Source organism: Sceloporus occidentalis, unplaced genomic scaffold (assembly GCF_023333645.1).
Source record: "Sceloporus occidentalis isolate IW3139 unplaced genomic scaffold, rSceOcc1.0.p SCAF_11, whole genome shotgun sequence".
Lineage (NCBI taxonomy): Eukaryota > Metazoa > Chordata > Lepidosauria > Squamata > Phrynosomatidae > Sceloporus > Sceloporus occidentalis.
In genome coordinates, this window is record NW_028316991.1 from 18,379,588 (window position 1) to 18,403,538 (window position 23,951).

General features: G+C 39.4%; 1 protein-coding gene across 1 annotated transcript in view; it reads right to left on the minus strand.

The window, feature by feature from the left end:
• The window catches only part of LOC149305656 (beta-1-syntrophin-like), a 71,147-nt gene extending 48,019 nt beyond the window's left edge, over window positions 1–23,128 (minus strand). The window contains exon 1 of the mRNA XM_089477376.1: window positions 22,606–23,128. Coding sequence (XP_089333502.1) covers window positions 22,606–23,128 — 523 coding nt within the window. The remainder of the gene's footprint in view (window positions 1–22,605) is intronic.
• Between the last annotated feature and the right edge of the window lie 823 nt (window positions 23,129–23,951).

Here is a 23,951-nt window from a genome sequence, read left to right on the forward strand (position 1 = left end):
ACCCATTTTACGACATGCAATTGGGTGCCAGCGCTTTTCTCCTCCCCCTGGCTGCCTCTGCTTAAAGCAGGAAGTGTACTTGAGTATGATTTGTAGCATTGACACAAATGTGACCTGAGGTCAATGAGAATAACAGCAGCCAATTGCCAGTATGTCAGATTAACACTGTGATTGGCTGCTGCTACGTTTATTTCCTGTCAGGCCCCATCCGGGCTGCGGAGCTGCATGTCTTTAGTTTACCTTGCCTTGCTATAGTTTCTCTAGTCTTGCTACGGTTTCCCTCCCTTTGCAGTAATCCATTCCTGGATTTCCCTATTCTCTGTCTTGTACCTTTGATTCCTTGCTTCCAGTCTTGTTCTTTGCTTTAGCTCTGTTTCCTTTATAAGGTGTGCCCCACCGGTGTGTTCTGTTTGTCTCAGTCTGCAGTCTACAGGTTTGTCTCTCCTTGCTATGTGTTTGGCTTTCATGTTTAGTTTGTTTCGTGTCACTGTCGGCAGGGATTAGCGTTAGGACCCACCGTCATTGGAGTACTTTGGCGTAGTGGTGGGCTAAGCATACTATGGCCTTTGGATCTCTGCAAAGGAGATTACATTTCATTGTTGCAGCGGTCTGAAAGTAACAGCTGGTTTTGTAACCGTTTGAATCCGAGATGTTGCTTAACTACTCTGGCCGTCAGAGGGTTAAGCAATCTTAATTATTCCTTTTATTTGTGTACTAGTGTTTAGTACATATGGCTGTTATCTGGGTTATAGTACACAGTTCTATATATTTGGAATCTATATATAATTTAGAACATTGGGCCCATTCAAAACTAATTGCATTTTAGTACCATCTACAGGAAACAAGGATTATTTATAACATAGAATATATTTTTACAGATTTTACCCATTTAATGTCCCCGGGTTGGCCAACGCATTTTGATGCCCATCTGTCAACCGCTCACCTACTTTGAGATGGTGGTAGGGACTTTAATCTTACAGGTTTGTTTAATTTTTAAAGGGGGCTCCCACCACTATTTTCAGTTGTATGTTTGTAAGTGTTCTCGCTCTGTTATCATATCAAAATGTACTAGCCAAACACCCTGACTCCTCATCATAGTGTCTTGTGGTAAACAATAAATGGCTCAGTCCTAATCACAGAGCCTGACACCCTTATTAACGAAAGACTATGGAGGCACACACTTCATTAGTATTGCCATCAGGAATCTGCTCAGTGTGGTGTTTGAACGGGGAAAGTCACCCAAAATCTGGCATGATTGAGGACAATTGCGGCTTCCAGGTCTGTCCATAAGGGTCATTGGAACAGGTTTTTGGTGAATGCTAACCATAACACTGCATTTTTTGCAAGGGTATTTTTTCCCATGGGACACCCCCTTTAAATCTTGGAGTTTTAGGAAAGCCTAGCATTCTCCGGGCCCATTTGCATTTCTGGTGGGACTGCCAGTACTGAATGGCCAAATGATTTGATTACTTTTAGGCAAGACACAGGATCACTGAATGACCTATGTTCACCATGATGAGGAGCTGGAGGGCACAGTCACAAACCCCACTGGTTTAGAATATTGCTCCCTACCCAACCACCCAACAATACATGGGAAGGAGCAAAGGTTAAGGAGCACCAGGCATTATCTTTTCACTTCACCCAACCACAGTCTAGCTGGAAGAAGAAGAAAGGTAAACCCTCTAGTTAGGAAGGATCCAACGCCAATATTATGTTTCATTTTTTAAGTAGAATACCTTGACACTTCTTGTGTGCCAACCTGAAAACCTTCTTCCAGGAAGTTGCTGCCTTACTTTTTATTCATGTTGCACCCTGCATTTGTTCTGTAAAACCAAAGGGTGCCGAGATGCAGAATGTTACTTCTGGGGAATCTTCAGTGAATTTTCTTGAGAATAAAAACATGCCCTGTAAAAACCTCAACCCTAGCTTTTCATTATTTTAGGACACTGAGAATGTGTAATAAAAATGTATTTTTACTTTAAAATGTATCATAATATATATATGTATATATATATATATATATATATATATATATATATAGATATATATATATATATATTTAAATATGTACAATATAAAAATAATTTGACAGAAAGAATCAGGACAATTTTGTTTGCACAATGAACCTTTCTGTATTTGAGGTTTATTGAGGATCCACATTATTCAGAACCCTCTAACGTCCAGTTTGATACAATATGCTTCAAGTACTTCCTCATTAGCGAGTTTCTTTTTTTCATCTTTTTTGGAAATGTCATCCAAACACATAACAAAAGTGTTTTTGTTGAACGGGATCAACAGGCCTAGATTTTTTGGCACGATTCATGGTAAGTCTGTCAAGTTTACAGAAATAAACATGGGTTTTATTCTTTTTTTCCCCAAATTGTAAATTAGAATTTTAATTGGTTAAAAATGAGCTTTATTTATTCAGAGGATGCAGTAAAATAGATTAATTGGTACTGATTGCCAGGGTTGCGTAGCTGGAGCACATCTTCAAACAAAGTGTTCAGAAAGATTTTTTTTTAAAAAGTACAATGTGAGATACCGTTTTGGGGCAAAAAGGAGGCATAGCCTCAAATGCTTGTTTCTTAGGATGGACAGTCTTTCTCTGGTACCCAAATCCCTCTATATTTCTCATATTTTCTCAAAAAAAGCCATGCATTCTTTTGTTTATACTTGTTTTTTCGACATAATTTCTAGCTAATCCTGTGATTTATGTGTGAACCCGAAACACACTTTGATCTTGTCTAATGGCGTATCTCCAGTGAGGTTACTACTTTGGGGCTTATTAACTAAAGGAAGAGTTGTGGTTTCAGTTCCCTCATTATTCATTATGAGTGGCCAACACTTGCAAGTGTCTCCATCAAGATGGGCTGAGCTGACCCTGTACAATGCACAATTCAATGAGACTTTGAAGAAACCTCACTGATTTAACTAGGCCAGCCAAGCCCTTCTGGCAGCAGAAGCTCACTGGGATTGACCTTTCGTAATGTATAGTGAGGTCAAATAGTTGAAAGGCAACTCTCTTGTCAACGCTCCTGTGAACTCTCCCTTTAGTAAATAGATCCCTCTGTTTAGGACAGTGGAGGCAAACCATAGGCCATCCTGAGCAAAAGCAACACAATCGAAAAGATGGCTGCTCCTGGTAGACGCATGAGGTGGGTTTCTTTCTACGTCCTATTAAAACAAGTCCTGAACTTTTCCTGAATCCAAAAATTCTCTACAATAAATAAACCTACGCAGCGCTGTGTGCCGATTTAAAAAGCCCACTTTTTGAGCAACCATCTTAATTTCATGTTATCAGGATATTTGTGTTTATTTCTACTCATTATCTCTCACGTTGTTGATTGTAATTGAACATGTGTAGGAACACCGTAGGCTTTCTCTGGACCCGTTTTCCTACTTTATCATCCGAACGCCGAAATATTATATTTCCGATGACAGCGTGCCCCCTTTTTTTTTCCACTGTTTTATATTTAGTGTAGTTCAAAGATTCCTTGTACTGAATACCTTGTGGACTATTTTTAGATCTTCTCGTACATTGAAGTCAAAGGAGGCCAGTCTGCTTTATTCGTCTACATTTTGGGCAAGCTGTGAAGATTTAAGATCTCCTGGCAAGCATGAACCATAACGAAAGTACAGAAGATTCTGGATAGCAAACAGACAGACGTCCTTCTAGGCATTTGGATGAACGATCTATGTATGCATCACGGCATATTAATTCCTTCCTCACCTAAAGCATCAAAAAGGAACTAATTAAAACTGTATTTGTTCCAGTGTCGGCCGACGGCCGACCTTTAAATCCCAATTTTCAACTTGTCCGGCATTTGAGCTCTGTGGCTACTGGGCGTACAAGAGACGTCGCTGTACTTTTATACATAATCAAAGAATAGTAACCGAAAAAGTGTAGGTCACGAAGACATGATCTATAGCAATATTTGGCTAAAGGCATACTTTTCTTGGGGCTAAAAAAAATGGAAATGTATTCGAATGACACTACAGAGATTTGTAGTTAATAAATATCAGTGGGACGAAAACAAGAGCTATTGATGGTTAATGTACTGCCTGCCAATGGAACATTGGATGCCCATCACATTCCAAGAAAAACTCTTCCCTAGACCTGTCTCGGCCCTGTGGACAGATATGTATTTAACTTAAATGGTGCCTTAGATGGTGCCCCCCAGTGCGGCTGCTGTCCTCGCTGTTGAGCGTCAGGATATGACATCATACCCCAGGGCATCATCTCTTCGAGGGACGCAGCTTCGGGTCCTCCAAAGTCTAAATGGGCAGGATAGGTAGATCAGAGATCTCTTTTGTCAACTGAGCAGCGGCAAACCCCCGGCGGGATGGTTTTATAAATGGTTTATTCGTTGTAGAAAGGGGATATGAATTTGCAACAGAGAAGACGTGCGGAATCGTTTTAATGCAAAAACCAAAAGAGCAGAAAGTATCCAGCTGGCTTTTATAACATGACCGCATAAATTTTCCTTCTTTCCTTAAAGCACACAAACATAAATTACAGGTCACGTGATAATATTGAGACAAAAATAAAAGTAGACTGTTCATCACGAAGTAACTTGAAAGTAGAGTAATATGGCTAACGGTGGGGCGGGAGACGAAGGCCATGGGCCCATAAAAACATTGGCGCCCCATACTTACCTGATCTGCCACTAGATCTATGGGTAGATATGGCCGGCTACATGCTATGTGTCTGGTGCGCACATCCATTTATGTCATCAGGCGGCCTCAGGCCTTAAAGAGCCAGTACCACCTTGTGATCACCTACTAATAATGTAAATCCATGTTAATGAGATGCTGCCAATAGAAGAATATCAAAGCTCATAGACACTAGGTTATTTCCTTGTGAATGCTGGACCAGGAAAGACAATATTGGATGTAAAGGGTAAGAAGCTTAGGCGTAATGTAGATAAGTTTTACTTTACTGAGAAGGTGGTAGTTAAAAAGAACAACCCCCTCGTCATTAGTGATAGAGGGTGATACAGTCAGGTAACATAAACTTGCATGGGATCGGCAAATGGATGCTAAATCTAAGATGATACAAAAGTCTGAATAGGGTTTGAGTCTGTACATTGGGAAAAATGTGTGACTAGATGGGCCAAATGGGTCTGATCTGCCATCAAATTCTATGTTTTTCAATATTTTTCATATATACTTTACAGAAACTTTTTCTCTTTGGCCAAATAATCAGATTTTTCCGCACGAGGGCTCAATGCTTAGTCCGCTTTAGCTTAAGTTTTTTTTCTTTTAAACTCAGCTAATTCAAATTGTATAAAACATTTTAAAATTTGATTGAAGGTTGCATTTGGTGCATTTTTCCACATTGTATCATTATCCTGATCTGGATATTTCAGGAGAAGACACAGCGGATTGTATCATTGCTGAATACTGTAGCTGAATGGTGCTTTTATAATCTTGGGACTGGACACAATTCATAATTATTCTGAACGTCAGACAAGACCAAGGACTGATTAAGGACTGAGTCTCTACATCAGGAAAAATGGGGAGAATGGCTCTTATCTGCCGTCAAATGTTTCTATATTTTTTTCTTACAGTAACACCAGAGGCTGAGAACGCCTATTAAACACAAAGCAACAACATCAACAAAAAAAACCAACTTGTTCATTAAGAGAAAAATGCCCAAGAAATGACGAACTGACAGTTTGTGCAGAGATTAAAAAAAGAGAAAAGTTAAAATTGCAGGGAACAATTTCGCAAATCCCATTTGTCACCATCCAGCTTTTCAATTGAGACTGTCTCGTGGATACAAAAGAAACAAGATCATCTTTAATCTCCAACAGAGAGAGAGATGCAGGACTTGGCTAAAACATGTAGATCTGTCATATCTTTACACAGCAAGCCCTGCTGACAATTGCAAAACGTATAAACTGTTAGACACGAGAGCACAGTAGGGCTGCTGGGGCCGAACTGAAATAATTTCGGCGTACGACCGGGTACACAAGACGGCAAAAGATTATCTGCGGTATATGAATTGTAAAGACTTCATTTTAAACCATAAATGTATCTTAAATAATAATGTCTTTCAATCTACAGCATGGTTTAGGAAGGAAAAAAAATTTGCAATTGTGCATTTTTTTTATTTTTTTTTTTAACTTCCAAAAAAACCCATTAAATACAATTTGCTTTGCTTTCAACAATTTTTGTGTATTGGCCCCCACTGACCAAATGATGGACTATTAAAGCAGTGTAAGTGAATTTGTTGGCAGGTTCATGAATCGTTGGGTGAAAATTATGTCTATGTTTAAATACTGAAGCCCACGGGGGCCAGAATGGACTAGAGTGGGCCCTGACAGAGTGCTGAGCAGGGCTAGGCTAAGGCAGGAATTGTGGATTTTAGGGGAGGAGTTTTGGTAGGAGGATATTTAAGTTTGGTGATCACAGGGGTAAGGATCCATTTTGTTTAAACCTTACCTGGTGGTGTTTGTCCCACCCTCCCTCCCTCCCATTATGTGGTTGAGTTTGTGGAGTAGTGTTGCTGCATTAGTCACAGTTGTGGGCGGTAGCTTGCCAGGTATCCATGGGGTTAATGTGGTGGTATGATCCTTGGTGGTCATAACCGGTGGGAGGTTCCTTGCATAGAATGGTGCTTGGAACCTCGGGTCCGGGTTGGGGCATCCTGGTATGTCCCCTCCCAAATTGGTGTGTGGTATGGTGTTGCTGCATTAGTCACAGTCGTGGGCGGTAGCTTGCCAGGTATCCAAGGGGTTAATGTGGTGGTATGATCATTGGTGGTCATAACCGGTGGGAGGTTCCTTGCAAGGAGTGGTGCTCGGAACCTCAGGTCCGGGTTGGGGCATCCTGGTATGTCCCCTCCCAAAATTGGTGTGTGGTATGGTACCTGGATAACTTGGCAAGCTAGGTTGGTTTTGGTTACGTCATTGTCTCTGTTAACGCATCTATGTTTATTATTTCAGGTTTTATAGGACAATGACTGTTAAATAAAACGTCTGTGGCCTTTTCAAACCCATCTTGTGTGTTGGTGTTTTATTTAATTGAGCAAATGAGCCAAGCCTGGCCCGTGAGTCGAAGCTACATCTGTCATGACGGTAAAATCTGAAAATGTGATTTGCTCAAGTAGTACGAGTGGTCCTGATCTATTCATCAAGTTGACTAGCTTGTGTATGTTCCCTAAAGCTCCAGGGAGATTCTTTGCAGTCGGAGGATGTAAGAAACCCCAGCGAACTTCTGTTCCAAGAAGAACAAAGATGGCCTTTCACACTGGAAGTTTTATAAAGTGACATGACATTTTTCATCGTGCTGTAGCTTGTAGTTCGGTAACTTTAGCCCATAGTTATATTTAGTTTGACAAGTATCCTTTAAGTTCACCTTTGGAAAGCACCAGTACCTGCATACTTTCCATCATGGTACTAATTCAACAGACTCTAAAATGGAATTCCAAGATTTTCCGTTGTTGAATAACCAACTCCATGCACACTCTGTACATGCACAAAGCATTTCTTTATTCTGGACTATGATGGCATATTTACGGCCACTATACACGGCCCCCGGTAGAAATCAGGACATAGGTGTTGCTGGCAGCATATTTTTTTTAAAAAAATGACTGTCCTTATGTTAAAGGAGAACTTTACTCACCATCCTGCCCAAAGTTTCTTTTTTTTCAATAAAACATTAAGTAATACATATGGTGCAAACAGTGAGAGTAATGAAGAAACCGATGGAAACGCTTTCCAACGCACTGCTTCACTTCAGCACTACCTAGAACACAACATTACCTACCCCACTAACAAAAAATGCCAAATCGTGGGGACCCCCTTAATCGTAAAATTGCCCCAGTATCTCCCTGGGAAACACTCTGCAGAGCCTAATGGCTCAATGGCGCTGCCCTTATTTATCTGTCAGCGAGCACTGGATTCAATCAGTTTGCATTTGTATTTTTATATATATATTATCAGCAAAGGCAAAATCTGTAAAATCTATGATTACGGTTTTCCTTAATTAATATTACGTGTAGCCAAACTGCAGCCCCCCATTTTTGTTTTTGTTTCTTCTACTCTAAGGTTCTCAACAAAATAATGATCAGTAGAACCCTGAAAATAATACATTCTCCATGGCGTAGATGACCATCAGTGGCTGATTAGTAGACTTGCCAGTGCAAATCCTCATCATTAGAGCTGATTCTGTGGAAATCCATGTTTAATTAGAACATTAGAAAAAAGAGAGTGATCAAACTTAAAAATAACCCACCCCCCCAAAAGAAGAATTCTCACTGGTTATATAAACCACAACTTACAGAAAACCAAAAGTCACTTCTCTGTATGGATTATTGTTCCTTTATTTATTGTGTAATAATAAAACCTGTATAAGAGGTCATAAAACCTAATTTTATCAGACATACATCCTCCTCTTTTAGGGCGATTTGAGAGGAAAGTCCCTAGATTGAGGCTTCTGTCCCCGGTTATTGCTTCTCCCTCAAAATGTTCTCAGGAACCTTCTTTAAACCAAAGGTGCTTTGTTATTATGTTGACATTATTGAGTCCACAGAAGCTACAGCCAGCCCATGGCTCTCCAGCTGTTGCTAGACTAAAACCTACTTAATCTTCAACCAGACATACGCTGGACAAAAATGATAGGAATTCTCGTACAATGAGCATCTGCCGAGTTACCAGTGAGCAGCGAACAAACTTGTAAAACTAGAGTAACCACAACTTAGAAATCTTCAGCTGCTGTCAATTCCCATCTCGGTCAACCAAAGAATATATGGAAATGGCAGGAGTTAAAGTCCATGAACACCAGGAGGTAATAGTTATTCTCATCCGACAGAGACAAATTCAAGGTCCTTTTTACAGATAAGAGGTGAACAGAATGGTTTATGGAGAATCATGCAAGCTGAAGATACTACAACTTGCATCCCAGGTAAATCATCGAATGATTTGCTAATGATGTGAGAAACAAAGTCAGGATAATCCGCAAAGGAACAAGAAGTGGTGCGTGATGTGTAGGATGCTTTCAGTAATGCATGACTATAAAAAAAATACATCTGAGATGTGTTTTAAAATATGTTTCATATATTGGACACACAGATCCCTGGGGCATATTCACTAAGCAGTGAGTTTACATGAATATAGGTTGCAAGGGGAGGGGTGTAGATGGGACTGTACCGTAAGCTCCAGAGGGTCTAGAAAGTTTGTATCACACGCAAACTTATTACTTAATGGTCCACTTGGTAAAACATTGAATTTCATGGCAAATAAGAACAATTTGACCCATCTACCCATGTGAATGGGACAAAGTGTGTATCTAATGGCACGAGAAAGACCTCAAATGCCCACCACTGGTCCTGCAGATTTGTACTATGGGGTGATTACTTGTAGGGGTAATGTGGGTGAGATGCCAGAGAAAATGGATGTGGAACTATGATGTGCTGGTCCTCATCTTTGATAGTAATTCTGAAACTGATTTAGAAGGATTTAGCAGAACTGAGAGCTACTGACCCAGGCTGTTTGTGCTTGTCAAGATTTCATCTCTAAAGGCGAAATCTAAATGAACGCAGCTTGTTCCCTGTATATTTAACAAGACCTCTGAACTACTCTTAATGGATTGTAAACCCGTCAGAGCAGGGTCCTCCTCTACTTCCGTAGCCGTATGTCTTAACACGTTTTAACCTTATCGTCAATTTGCATATTGTCAGTTTTAATGTTGTATACGTGTGGCCGCCAACTAGAGAAGCACAGTCACACTGTCTTCCGGAGTGCAGCCGCACATCACCGAATCAGCCACACAGGCGGTGACCAAAGAGCCACCTGGCAACGGCCCACCAGGCATTTGCCAGGTTTGTCAGATTGGACCTGTTCCAGAGCCTACAATTAAGAGCCAAATCACTGCCCGTGATAGATGATTCAGCGCTGTCTAAATACTCCAAACTAAATCGTATGTTAAAGGAACTTTTAAAATTTCCCCTGATAAGGTCTGCATCATGTAGAGAGAGGTAAAAGAAAACTATCTGCCATTTTTTTTCTCTTTAATGCTCGTTGTCTCTTAATAACAGTGTTTAAAAGTTTATTGAAATACTACAGTTGCCTAGAAACAGAGTGGTCTGACTGCCTACAGCCCCTTCTGCCTGTCATTTCATGCCCATGCCTGTGAAACAGCAAAGCTTCACAGATCCACATTTACACAGTGATGGCCGGTGAGTGTGATTGAGTGAGGTGTTGTGTGTGATAGGTGTGATGAGAGTTATGTGAAGAGCTTAAAGGTGACGCCCCTTCAGTAATGTCAGAGATAGGCAGGCTTAGCGATGAAGACAGACAGGCTTCAGAGGACCCACTGAAAGGTTTTCAACAAGAAAATACATCAAAATGGTATGTTATTTTAAAAAAAAGGAATAGGCTTATTTATTATTCATTCATATTCATATTAGTACATAGTGATATGAAAATCTAAGAACGTTGGGGAAAAAAGCATGTATTTGGAACAGCAACTTTAATTACCGAAATTACAGAGCATGATCGCACGGCGATGGTTATCAGGTTCAGGGTAAACGGTTCCATATCTTACGATCAAACCTCTCCACTCCTTGTTTATTATTTAATAATAAACTCCATGTAATGTCTCCTGCTTGCATGTCAAGGCAAGCCGAGACACGAATGCCGAATCCAGCTGCCCTTGGAACCGTGCAATATAACAGGCCGAGTGAACGACACTAGAGTCAACGTACTTGCCTCTGTGGAAACGTTAAAGTGGGTGAGAGTTAATTGTCTTATCAACAGTTCCTTATTACCCTAGTCAGAGCAATAAAGACTCTCCACATGATGATATCACAATGATGGCTCAGTCTAGTTAACTCCCTACGTTCGTGACCATTGTGGTCTAAATGCAGGGTTCGAGGCTAATTGCAGTAATGACAGATCATCATTATATTTTAAAATTAATTTTTGAACAAGGAACTCAAAAAAAAGTTGACACAGAAATATACCTGCTTAAGTTTAGCGTACGTTTCTTCACTCTTTTATCAACTTAAAAATTGCTTAAAAAAATAAATATTCTAATTGGAACAGAAATGTTAATATAATATAAATATAATATAATATAAAATAAGTAGCCAGTTAGTTTGTGAATAGCAGGTGCATGGCGGGAAGATTATTATTATTTATTGTTTTATATAGCGCCATCAAATTCCGTAGCGCTGTACAATGGGTAGACAGGACATAACAAGTAGTACGTAACATAACAATGTGACTAACAGAGACAACAGGTGAGGAGGGCCCGGCTCAAACGAGTTTACAAGAATTGGTAAGTGATAAAAATAACAATAATGGATAATATCACAATACCGACAGTATTTATGTTCTAATGTCTATTTCTACAAGTTAAAAAATAAATAGCAAATGAATAAATATATTTAATCAAAATATATATTAAAGAAAGAGAAGGGAAATAACATAATACAGAAATCATTCAAACAATGGAATGCTTGTTCAAAATTAGCTACTAAAATATTTGCCCTGTTAAAGCTGCTACAAATCTGAGAAGTATAGCTATTACGGCTTCCATTTGCCTAGTTCTAAGTGCCTTTTATCGCAGAGTCAACATAAGTCAAGATAAGGGGACATTGAGAGTTCCATCAGGAGAATTCTAGCCGACTATAAACCAAGAGACTGCAGAGCCAGAGCCCTTCCCAGGCATCAGATCGCTCTATTTACAAAGCAAATCAAATAATTAGGGGAAAATACACAAGAGGTCATTACCATTAACGCAATTCAAATCTACTTACGTTCCAACGCAGAACTAAAACAAACACATAAAAGATCTACATTCAGCAAACTGTATAATATGTCCAAAGGGGACAAAGGCAGCTCTAGATTTTGAGGAGCCCTAAACAAAAGATTACCCCTCTGTATATAAAAATTACATTGAGGAATTTATTTTTTTAACAAAATTAATTATCAAACAGGAATCCTATTGTGATATTTATTTAAAGTATTAAGAGATAACATTTATGAAATAAACACACCTGCTTTATTTTTAAAGACAGACTTTTACTCTTAAAATTATTATTATTATTATATATTGTTTTATATAGCGCCATCAAATTCCGTAGCTCTGTACAATGATGATACGTATAAAACATATAATTCTACCCAACGATAGTAACATATAAAACAAGTTCAGGACAGTAACGGCCAATATTATTTGTCATGTTATCTAAGCATTTTTAATACATTGCATTGTCAGGTAATACAGGAAAGGATATCTAAACACCTGCTTAATTGAAGACATGTGTCTGCTCACGGCAGGCCAGGTCCTGCTTTATGAGATGGAAAGATAAGATCAATTTATTTTTTCAACTTTAAATTTAAAACTCTGCTTTCTCATATCATATGGGTCAAATATATCAGGTAGGGTCAGACAGGATCAACCAAGCCAAGGTCACGCATGGTGCACTAATGCAAACAGGGAAGGGTTAACAAGAAAAAAGGACTAGGTCAACGGGAACTAGGAACAGGATACAGGGAACAATGGCCAGGAGTATCAGCTGTCAAGTAGCTGAGCACCATCCTAAAGGTCTTACCAGGATATATGGAGGAAAGTTGTGACACGGGAGGAGAAGGAGTTAAAATGTATGGCTCCCTTAAGGAAGCTAGTTGTTGCTGAGCTTTCTCCTCTCATTGCTGGATCACCGTCGATGCACGGCAGTCTCCTCGGAACCGCCGAATGGACCACCTGGAGCCGGGTATTGGTGGTTCTACTGAACTATCTATAGACGTAGGTGTTGACGTATGCTTACTGCCGGTCAGCTCCGGTGGTAGATCAGTGAACGCGAGACCTCTGTGTGCTCCTTTTGTCTTTTATGTGTTTATGAGAACACTTTGCTGCCATTGAAAGGCAGTTTCAGGCAGTGGATCAGTGGTCCCGAAAAGTTAGACCACTGAAGAGGTGGGACACTGCAGCTCTGGAGCTACAGCTTCTTCCTAATGTGTATGAAAGTATGTACAAAATACGCTCGTATGCTTTCATTGTTCAGGGGGCTTCCTGAGACACTGGAGCATCCCTTCAGCTTTAAAAATTCAGAAAGAAGGGAATTCAAGGACAAGAGAAGTGTGTGAGGAAAAGTACGCATTTGCAGAAAGGTCAAGTTGTGCGAGTACAATGGCCTCTGTTTTACCTGTGTAAAGGTAATTGTTTCCTCAATAAGCTGAATGGAATGAGACTGTAATCTGATCATTTCAACACAGAGATCACAAGACCTGAAGTATGAGACTTTTTGCAGAAGTTTAGAAGCAAAACCTGTTACTGAGCAGGAAGGTCTGACATCCTGAGCGTGAAGTGAAGTTTGACTCAAACACAAGAAAGAGGAACAGAACGTGCCCAATGAGAATAGAAACATATTGCTTTTTGTGCAGAATAAATAGGAAGTTATCAAAGTTAAAATATTTTGTAGGAACGTTCTGACTTCAGCGTTCATAATTCAAAAAACTGTATGGCTACCGCTATGCATGCACACTATAGGGCTTAATCACTGAAGAAGGAGTTTGCTGGAGAGTTGCAGATTCACCTCTCTGTACATGACCCCCAAATCAGCTTCTCCTGCTACAAAAGTCATGGTTAACCCTGTAGAATGTATAATAGATGTATTGAACGTTGCTGCATACAGGGCTGGGCTGGCCATCTGGCACAATGGGGCAAATGCTGTCTGACAGCCCCATACTTACTCAATCTGCTCCAGATCGAGTAAGTATGGGGCTTGTAATTGTAATGTAACTGTAACAAATAAATGTAATAATTGGGTTTATTTGTTCTACTGTTTTCATTCAAGGCCATATAGGGGGCACATTTTCATTTGTAATTTCAAACAATAAACTGGTAATTTGAAAAAACACAATTACTCATTTTCAATATTATTAGCATTTTCATTTGTAAAAACACATCGAATATGATCAGCTTGGAGAGGAGGGAGAAGGATATGTCAATCTTAGGAGCGAAAGATCAGTTCTAGACAAGGCAGGACTGGCAATGACGAGGCAGCGCTGGCACTTTAAGGCCAACAGCTGCCTGATGACGGCTGGATATGCACATGCTACATGTTTATAGCCACATGCTACATGTTTATAGCCACATTCTACTTTTTTGTGCTTGCATAGAGTACAGCTGGACATATCCAAAGCTGGCTGCACATTGTAGCACCTGAACTGTCGGGTGTGATTGTGGCACAGTTAGTCAGCGACCCACCGGACATTTGCCAAGTGTGCCAGATGACCAGTCCGGGCCTGGTTCTAGAAGAAGGGGTGTTTAAAACTTTGACTTGGGGCCTGCATACATTTAAACACTCTGGGAGACTGGGTCAATTTTTTTAGGTTTGCAATAGTTATGATTTTTGTGGCAACCTTCTAATAATGTATAATCACAATGAATATTGATCTGAGGAGGACACTGGCTACTTTGTTAAACATTCATAAGGAGAGAGAGCACATCTGGTTACATAGAAGCTTGTGGATATATAATCCCAAGATTCCATTGTGATTAGCATGTCCAATGGCATGGAGAAGACACTAACGTGTATAAAAGAATTCCTAGTTACACAGTATCGAGATTACCAGTAATGACCTGTAAATTATTTGCTAGGAACTTTGATCTCTACATGACAGAATGGATGTGACTCATGAGCTACAGGCCTCGTATAATAACATTCCTGGTGGCACAGCATAGCGCTATGAATCTGATCTACGAGAGCATCATCCTACCGCGTTACCGGCCCTTTAAGGTCTACATTTTTAACATTATTGTTACATTTGAAATAAGTTAATGAAAATGTGAGCTTCCAGGATGAGGTTGGTGAATTAGATACTTTAACAAAAGTGAGTTTATCCAAAGTTACAACTAACCCAAAGTTTCAAAAGCAACAAAAGGAAGTTACAGGTAGATGCGTTTAGAGCTAAAAAATGCAAAATCAAGCAAACATTTTTACATATTTATATCAAAAATAGTGATTATTATCACTATTGCGCAATAGTGCACAAAAGGTCAAATCCTAAAAAGATACAAAAGACGATGTGTTCTGTGTTCAGGCCCACACGGGACATTTTGCACACCAGACAAACTAAAGCCCCATTAAGAAACATTTGAATATGTTACTTACTGTATGTGCAGGATTTTGGCATTTGCTTATGCCAAATATAGATATAATAATAATAAATAGAATTTAAAAATATTACAATATTACAAAGTTACACCGTAGGTTTCAAGTCATTTCTACATTTTACCCCTATATGACCAGCATAGCTATGTTGCAGGAAATGCTACACCATTAGCACTAACACAGCAGGCCATGACATGATACAAAAACACAATGTGTCTTTATATGTGATCAAATACAAATTCCCCATTCCCCATGCGAAAGAATCGACATGCTTTGGATTCCATTCTTTTCATTACCATCAAGCACCAAAGATTAAACGACATTGTGCAAGTGGAGACACGCGCGCGTTACCAATACTGCGCCTGACACTACCTGTACACTTCCCAAAAATGCGATACAGATTCTGATCGCCTCTGAGATTAATCTGAAGCCTATAACCCCGAGCAATTACCATACCACCCTCTCCGTGGCTTTACTGAACATATTTTTATTTCTCCTAAAACAAAATGTTTTTCCGGTGCACAACATCCCCCAACACCCACCAACTTGTTTGCACACCTCCATTGTTGTGAGAGCGTGAAAGCATCAATCAGGCATGTCTGCCACAAGGCACAGCTACTTCTAGGGACAGGAGCTGCTCACAGTAAGGGTTACTTTAGATTTAAGATGGATAAGGGATTGTGCCTTGGGCAACCCGAAACTGAACTTGAAATTATTTTCTTTATATCGTATAAATACTACTGTACATTTTTTTTGAAATGTACAAAATGTTACAATATATTAAAAAAAAGTGATGTTTAACACCGTGGCATCACACTATTTCTGTTGTGGCTGGCATTCTCCTTATTACTGGTTTTAAAACGTTTCCTTCCTGGTTTGTAACTTTCCACTTCAGTTATTATACTGTTTACTATGATAAGCAAATAAACCTTAAAAAAACATCTGACTTTGTATTGTTTCCTATGGAAGTTTAATAAGTGTTTCTATGGTAACAACCTATAAGAGCTTGCTTTTGTGTCACATGCAGGGCCAGACTGGTCATGACAAGGCTGCCCTGGCACTTTAAGGAGCAGCAGATTGGGTGAGTAGGCGGCGCTGTTGGCCACCAGCCCACCGGCCCACCGGGCATTTGCCTGATGCCCCAGGTAGCCAGTTGAGGACTGGTGACATGACATTTAAAAAGGGACATTTTTACAGCCTTGCCAACAAATTATACATATTCAACTATTTTTCAAGTACTTTAATATACATTCTTTACCTGCAGCAAAAAAAAAAAAAAAAATCACTTGTCTTTAGGAGAAGCTGCAGCTCCAGAGCTGCAGTGCACTGCCCCCTCCTTGGTTCTGTTTTCACTCAGCTTTTGGCTGCTTGAAGCAGCCAATTATTGGCATGAAAAATGTTTTTTCTATCCCGAGTTGTATATAACTGTAATATTTTTTCCAGTTTAAATTAACAGAATAATTTGTTTTCCAGTATATGAAAATATATAAATCTGAAATAAAGAGATGCCAAAGCCATGATCAGTTGTTGCCAGAGTATTAGTCTCTTCACTTTTCAGCTTCAAGTACTTTTATATTTCTGATGTTCCTTGATGTCATTATATCTATTTATAGCTCGGCTCATAATTTCGGTGTAGGCTGTAAAAAACCTTGGGACTTTCTTTCATCTGTAGTTTGAGTCAGTGATAAATCCTGGAGGTAATTAGGATGCAGGGAGGGTCTCAGGCAAACTTTTGTGACTTGCTACATTTCTGTATAGAAAGCTAAATGTATATTACCCCGAAATTACGCAATTAACAAAAAACCCTACTTATATCATCGCGTTCAGGAAATAATCACAGGAATATGGTCATACGATATAATAACCTAAACTAAAAAATTGAACACTAATTTCCGCTTTCCTGTCTAGCTGAATATACAAGGATATTCTGAATTTAAATTTAATTATAACCTGACAATTAACAATGTGGGTAATAATTAGATGCCCCAGGCAGCCTCACCAAACAAGAATGCCTATTAAAGCATATTAAGGTGCAGAATAAATATAAAACAATAAAAAATAATGTACTTTGTGATGACTTTAATATGCATTATTTAAAATATAGGAAAAATATTGTAGGGAGAAGCTGCAGCTCCCCTCCTCTTCTGTAATCTGTCAAAGCACATGAAGCAGGCGATCGCTGGTGTTTCGGGCTCAGCCGGTCAGAGATCTTCCTTTCTAGCTGTACTAAAAATGTCTGTGTCTAGCTGATATAGCTTCAATAGTATATATATATTCCCATTCTTCTAAAGCGGAGCATTGGGATATGACATAATATGTCGGTACTAAGCTCGGAGGGCATGAGGGCCAGAATGTAGCCCTGCCACTTTAAGGCCAAGGGACGATAAAATGACATAAGTGCAGCTGCCTGTTGTGGCCACACCGTACAATGTTACGCCATGTTCATCCAGCCGGTGGGCGCGCTCTAAAAGACGGGATGCCTGGGCGTTTGCACCGTTTGCCTGTTGGTCATTCCACTTGGTGGACATGCACATTAAGGAAGAGAGTAGAGACCCTACTTGAGGTAGGTCCTAGGGGCAGGTAGGTCCCACGTACACCACTAAATGGAGTGCAGTCATTTCAAACAGGTTTACCCTAAAAGGCAACCTAAAATTTCAACCAAACGGGGATTGTAGTATTTTTTTACATACCTGCCCTTACATTGTAACCAGGGTTTTCTGTTACAAAATTGGTATTATGTCCATGATTTGTAGCCGCAAAACATGGTTAGTGCTCCTGAGATGTGCTTCTCCTCTGCTAAACATAATACGTTTGTAATTAAATATTCCACCAGAAACATAATTCCTTGAACTATAAATGGTTGGATTCTGCTCACAAATATGTTTTTAATCATTTCCGATCGCGTCCCATTCTCTTATTCTCTCAGTAAGTATTTAATTGTAGCCTGTAGTCACATGACGAAGAAGAAGGCTCTGATTTCAACCGATACTGGAAACAGCTCTGAAATGTGAAATTCTTTTAATGTAATAAACAAGGAGAAGAATAAAAAGTTACAGCCGCTTTACATACTGGATCACTCAAAGGGTTATCTGTATGGGAAAGCGACTTTCACAGCTTTCGGTATAACTAGATTCATATTTGATAACTACCTATAGCCTATACATTTTCTTTATCAGGTAGTGTAATTAGTGTAATTGTGGTGGGCATATTTAGTATGAATGTTGACTGCACAAACTATTTCTATTATTTTATTATTTGTTAAGAATATTAAACATGTTTTTAATGTATGGAACTATAAAATATAGAACTGAAAAGAGATAGATTTGCTTTAAAAGCCAATTTGCAGAAAAAATTCCATTATAATATCATATACATTTCTGACACTCAAGAGGAACATAGTTCGTCATTCCAATTAACTGATTCTTGAACTTCCACTATCATTTTTAAAATCAGTATATTAAACATTATAGTGGAAAAAAATAAAATCTGTTTAACACAGGGAATGGTTTATAAGAGCGTCCTTAAAATGGAAACACATCTGTTTGTAGAGCCTAAAGGATTTGGAAGAAGCTGCAGTCCACTGCAGTCCTGAAAGGAATCTAGGACCACAGAGTTGATTCCTGACTGCATTTAATGTCACCGAAGCCAACAATGTTATATGTTTTTTTCTCCCACCTTAAAATAAGCTTTTTGGGTTTTAAGCGATTATCACAATTCTGAAAAACACTTTTCATGTTCCCTGCTGCTATTTCAACAAAGCCCCTCAGCATCCTTGTGTCTCACAATGACGTAAATGAAGCTGTCCCTAAAAAAGCACTAAAGGTGCAAACCTTAAATAATTTTTGGGGGGGGTTTCAAAATGTTTAAAAAAAATGGATAATGTTTCTCAAGCTATATTTTTGAAAGGCCTGCAATTAGCTTCTGATAGAGGATATGGAAGATGGTTAATGGGCATTCAAGGCCAACCGTGCCTAAAACAGCAAGTAGATTACAGATGCCACTTTTACCCATGCGGCATAAAAATGCACATACATGAATTTAATGTTTTATTACTACCTACAGCTAACATATGCCGACAACGCTAATGGACATTCATTCATTCATTCCGGGGAACATAGAATAAATAGAACTCCCTAGTTATATATAAAGCACAGGGATTGATTTACACAATGGACTCCACATTTTGCTTCTAGGGAAAAGCCACAACCCTTTGATTATCACTACTTGCGACTCCAATCTTCGATCCTTTCATGACTCTGCAAGGAAATACGGAATCTTGTAGACATTAAAGAGGGATTAAGCCGGATCAGAAATTATGGCTTGGTATTTCCCAGTTGATTGTATGAGTAAAGTTTGTTAAAAAGTATTTATACTTTAATATAAGTAAGATCAGCCTTTGCTTCATTAGTCATTTCACGACTTCGACGTCATGGTTAAGCTTCAACGCAGATGAATCATCAAATCTTTAAAATACTGAAGTTTTTATTAAGAAAACTGGTTTGACAGCCAATGGTGTTATTCATATAGTGAAGTGGAATGATTCCGATATAGAAGTGTAAGTCATCTCAAAGTTTTTCACTCTCCCAAGCCACCTTAGTTTTAGTTGGAAGTTCATCAATTCCATTGGATTAATATGGCAACATAATCTCCAAAGAGACGTAGATGTTTGCCTTGTGTCTAATTACTGTAATGTTCATTTCATACTCAAACATGCCAAATTCAACGTTAATCAAGGCAGAGTTCATTGAAATTAGAGATCTATTTAACAGTTACTATGGCAGCCTGTTTTGACTTTCTTGTAAATTAAAATGCAGCTGACCTATCAATATATAGCGAGATGAGTGATTCCTATGAGTAGCTACTAACATGAACCTTTGGTAAGTATATCAATATGTATCAAATATGTTATGTTTAAATATGGCCATATAATCAACAAAGTGTAGGATACAAGTAAACTAAGTTCCCATGTTGGTTTCCAGTTCCTGCCAGGTCAAACATCCCTGTGGTGAACCCCCAGTAATTTAAACTTTAGTCCAACTAGCTTAACTCCATAGGGTTTATTCACTAAAGAGAGAGTTTGCTACAGAGTTGCCGTTTCATCTATCTATCTATCTATCTATCTATCTATCTATCTATCTATCTATCCACTAACCATTTAACTCTTCACATTTCTGCACCTGATCATATGAAATCAAAAGGTCACAAATGTAAGGGGTTAATACAGGATACACATACATACATGCACCCACCCACACATACATGCACACGCACATCCATACACATACGCAATCTAATACCTTACTTACATACATACGTATGCACACATAATCTAACACCTCATTTAAATATATAAACACTACACACATATATGTACACACACAAATCTGTATGTTATGTTACTGAGAGGGTGGTTGATAAGTGGAGAAGCCGCCCAGTGGAATAGTAGAGGCTAATACAGTGAGAGAATTAAAACTTGTACGGGATAGGCATAAAACTATCCTGAATCGAATTAGATCAGGAAAAATTGGCAGACCAGGTTGTCCGAATGATTCTTATCTGCCATCCAAGTCTATGTATCTGTGTGCCATACACCTGTAGAGTGACCGTGATAGCTTGTTACAGCGTTCGGGGATTTATGTGTACATTCTCTGTAGGAGCTGTGTTGAAGTACAGACATAGGAGGATGGGAGTTGTATTTCTGCCACATCTGGGGTAGCAGTAGTTGCCTGTCTATGCCAGGGGGTGCTGGTAGAAAACCTCAATGAACAAGCATGCATTCTTTTCGTGTGTGTGTGTGTGTGTGATACTTCATTGCTGGTAGCTGGGATGTCTTAAAAGCCCCCATAATTAAGTTATGTCTTGAGATTTGTTTGTCTTTTTATGTTCCAAACTTTATTCAGCACAACAAACGCTCCAAAAAAAGAATCTAGACTTCTCTAAAGTAGTTGACCTGAAAGAGACCGTTTGTACAAATGAGATATATTGTATAAATATTGTGTAATCATTAGTATATATACAGTATATACATGTGTCTATAGGCAAACGTGGAGCAATTTCGAGACTTGAGGTCTCAAACTGGAGTGATCAGTGGAAACCAATGGAATGCCCATTGTGATTACTCAAAATTTTCCCCCCAAATACTCTGGTTCTGTTTGATAGATTTGGACATTGGCCCTTTTGGCCCTGTGTCCCATGAATGTCACAGTGACAAGGAATGAACTGGAGTGCAACCTACTGCACAGTTCCAGCAGGAATAAAAGTTTTAAAAGTATATTACAGAACCAAGAAGTTCCTGGTTTAGTCATATTAGATAACTTTTTCTTAACAGAGCCTCATACAATAAAGCCTGTGAGTAGTTATCCAAAATGCATGCGTTCCCTGCACATTTAGTTAACTGGAAGTGCTGCAGCCAGCTAATGTTTCTCTGCCAGGTAAAATGACAAATAATTATATAAATAAGGACTGTGACCCAATAACAATTATTATCTGTAACGTGTTTAAGAAAGGGTTAAAGACACCTTAAACCTCATATAAGTAGTTCATTGTAAATCTATTGCAGTCATGTATAAAGTTGCCATTGGTGTATGAAAATTAAATTTGTGTTTGCATCGATTTATAAATTGTTTCACAAGAAATGTTTCCAGAGTCACAACAAAAAAGAATATCTGGGAAGGACACACAATCCTGATAAAATGTGGCACATCCAAGGTGGCAGCATTACATCTGCAAAATAATTATGTATAAAGGCTGGAAATTCTGTTAATAAATAAATGCCGCAAATTAATTTTTGGGTATCATGATTATCATGCACTGCTAGACTTTTAAATGTAACCCCTTATGTGTACCCCCCCCCCCACACACCTTTGGTACACAGAAAGTTAAATATGTCATCATCAGTTACTGGTTTAGTATTTAAGAGGCGCTGCAGCAGTTTTGCTATTTAAGCTCTGAACAAATTAATCAATTTAATGTCTTTAAGTCATAGATTTCAAGACTTTTAGAATACCTCAACACTTCAGGAGCCCCATATATCCCTCCTATGGAGCGTATAAAACAACCCATTAACCATCTTGTTTCAATGATAAATTCCAGTACATGTGTAGCAGAAACCAACTCCTCATGATGGACCTACCCCCTCTACCCTGGTCCATATGACACAATCAGGGCAATAGAATCATATGTTTCAATGATAGATTCTATTAGATGTTAAGGAGGCACCAACACATCAGGACCCCATGTATCCCTCCTCTGGACTATATGACCCAAGCATGGCAACAGAATCATATGTTTCAATAATAGATTCCAGCAGAGGTTTTAGCAAACACCAATTCCCCAAGACCCCCATGTCCCCCTCTCCCATGGATCATAAGACATAAATCATAGCAATAAATTACGTGTCAGTTATAGATTCCATTAGACTTTTAACAGACACCAACTCCTAAGGACCTCCATGTACCCCAAGCCCCTTCACTCACCCTCCAGGGTCACCTCCCTGCCAGCCTTCTTCAGTGCTTGCACAGCCTCATCATGAGTGGCATCCCTCAGATCCACCCCATTGACAGACAGGATGGCATCCCCCACGTACAGTGAATGGGTCTGATCCGCAGCAAGTCCCTTGAAAATCTTACTGATCAGGATGGGCATCTTGTTCTCCTTGCCCCCTTTGATACTAATGCCCAACCCCCCCAACTCCTGCTTTAGCACCTTGACCTGCCTCTTCTTATTGGCAATAGCCTCTGGCACTTGCTCTGGCAGGTCAGTGTAGGCAGTTCTTACCCCTTTGGGGCTACTAGAGTCCTGGGGGTTCCTGTAGGAGCCATTTGTTATGCCATTAGAGCTGATGTTGTCCCCTCCTCTGTCTTCGCTGCTCAGAACCAAGGTGGTGTCACATAAATTGGCCACCACTCTGTGCCACCTGTCCTTCACCAGAACTTCCAGCAAACCACTTCGGTGGACCCGGCTGCCCGGGGCTCCTGCTGCTGCCGCCGCTACGGCCATGCTCGGAGCATTCTTCAGAGAGCATGTGAGTGAGGACAGGACTTTACTCCGAGAGTTCCCACTGGGAAATAGTTTTAGTGCCAACTAATCGCTTTCTGCCTCCTGATCCCTGTGGGGTGGAGCAAGAGCTGGGAAACCCGAGATGAGCTCAACAAACAAAGCAGAACAAATAATGCAGCCGGATGGCCGGGTTTTGAGGGGTTAGGAGTGGGATGTAGCGATTATCCAGAGCAGGATCTGTGTCTTGATTTAAAGGGTTAACATTGAAAAGCATTCTAACACGTTGGCTGCAATGAAACAAAACTAGGAAAGTAACAGTGAAGTGTGCCAGCGAACAGCGCCACCTGCTGGGCGAATGGGATACTGACTATTAAGTTTAACCCCTTTCGTGACTGGACCAAAGCACTTTCTTGTATGGTTTAGGGCAATAAAAATATAGCTATATATAGCTATATATAGATATCTAGCTATATATCTATATATATATATATATATATATCTATATCTATCTATCTATCTATCTATCTATCTATATATATATATATATATATATATATATATATATATTTAATTTACATTACACATGGGGAGAAATGTTAGAGGCCATAGTCTAAAAAGAGAGTCAGAAGCTTAGATGTAATGTAAGAGTGTTTTACTTTATTGGGATGATGGAAAGTAGGTAGAACAGCCTCCCACAGTAAGGGAATTAAATCATGCATGGGACAGACATAAAGCTATCCTGAATCAATGATGAGACCAACATAAAGGTCTTTAGAGCAGGCAATACAGGCAGACTAGATGTGCAGAATCGTTTGTGTTTTGC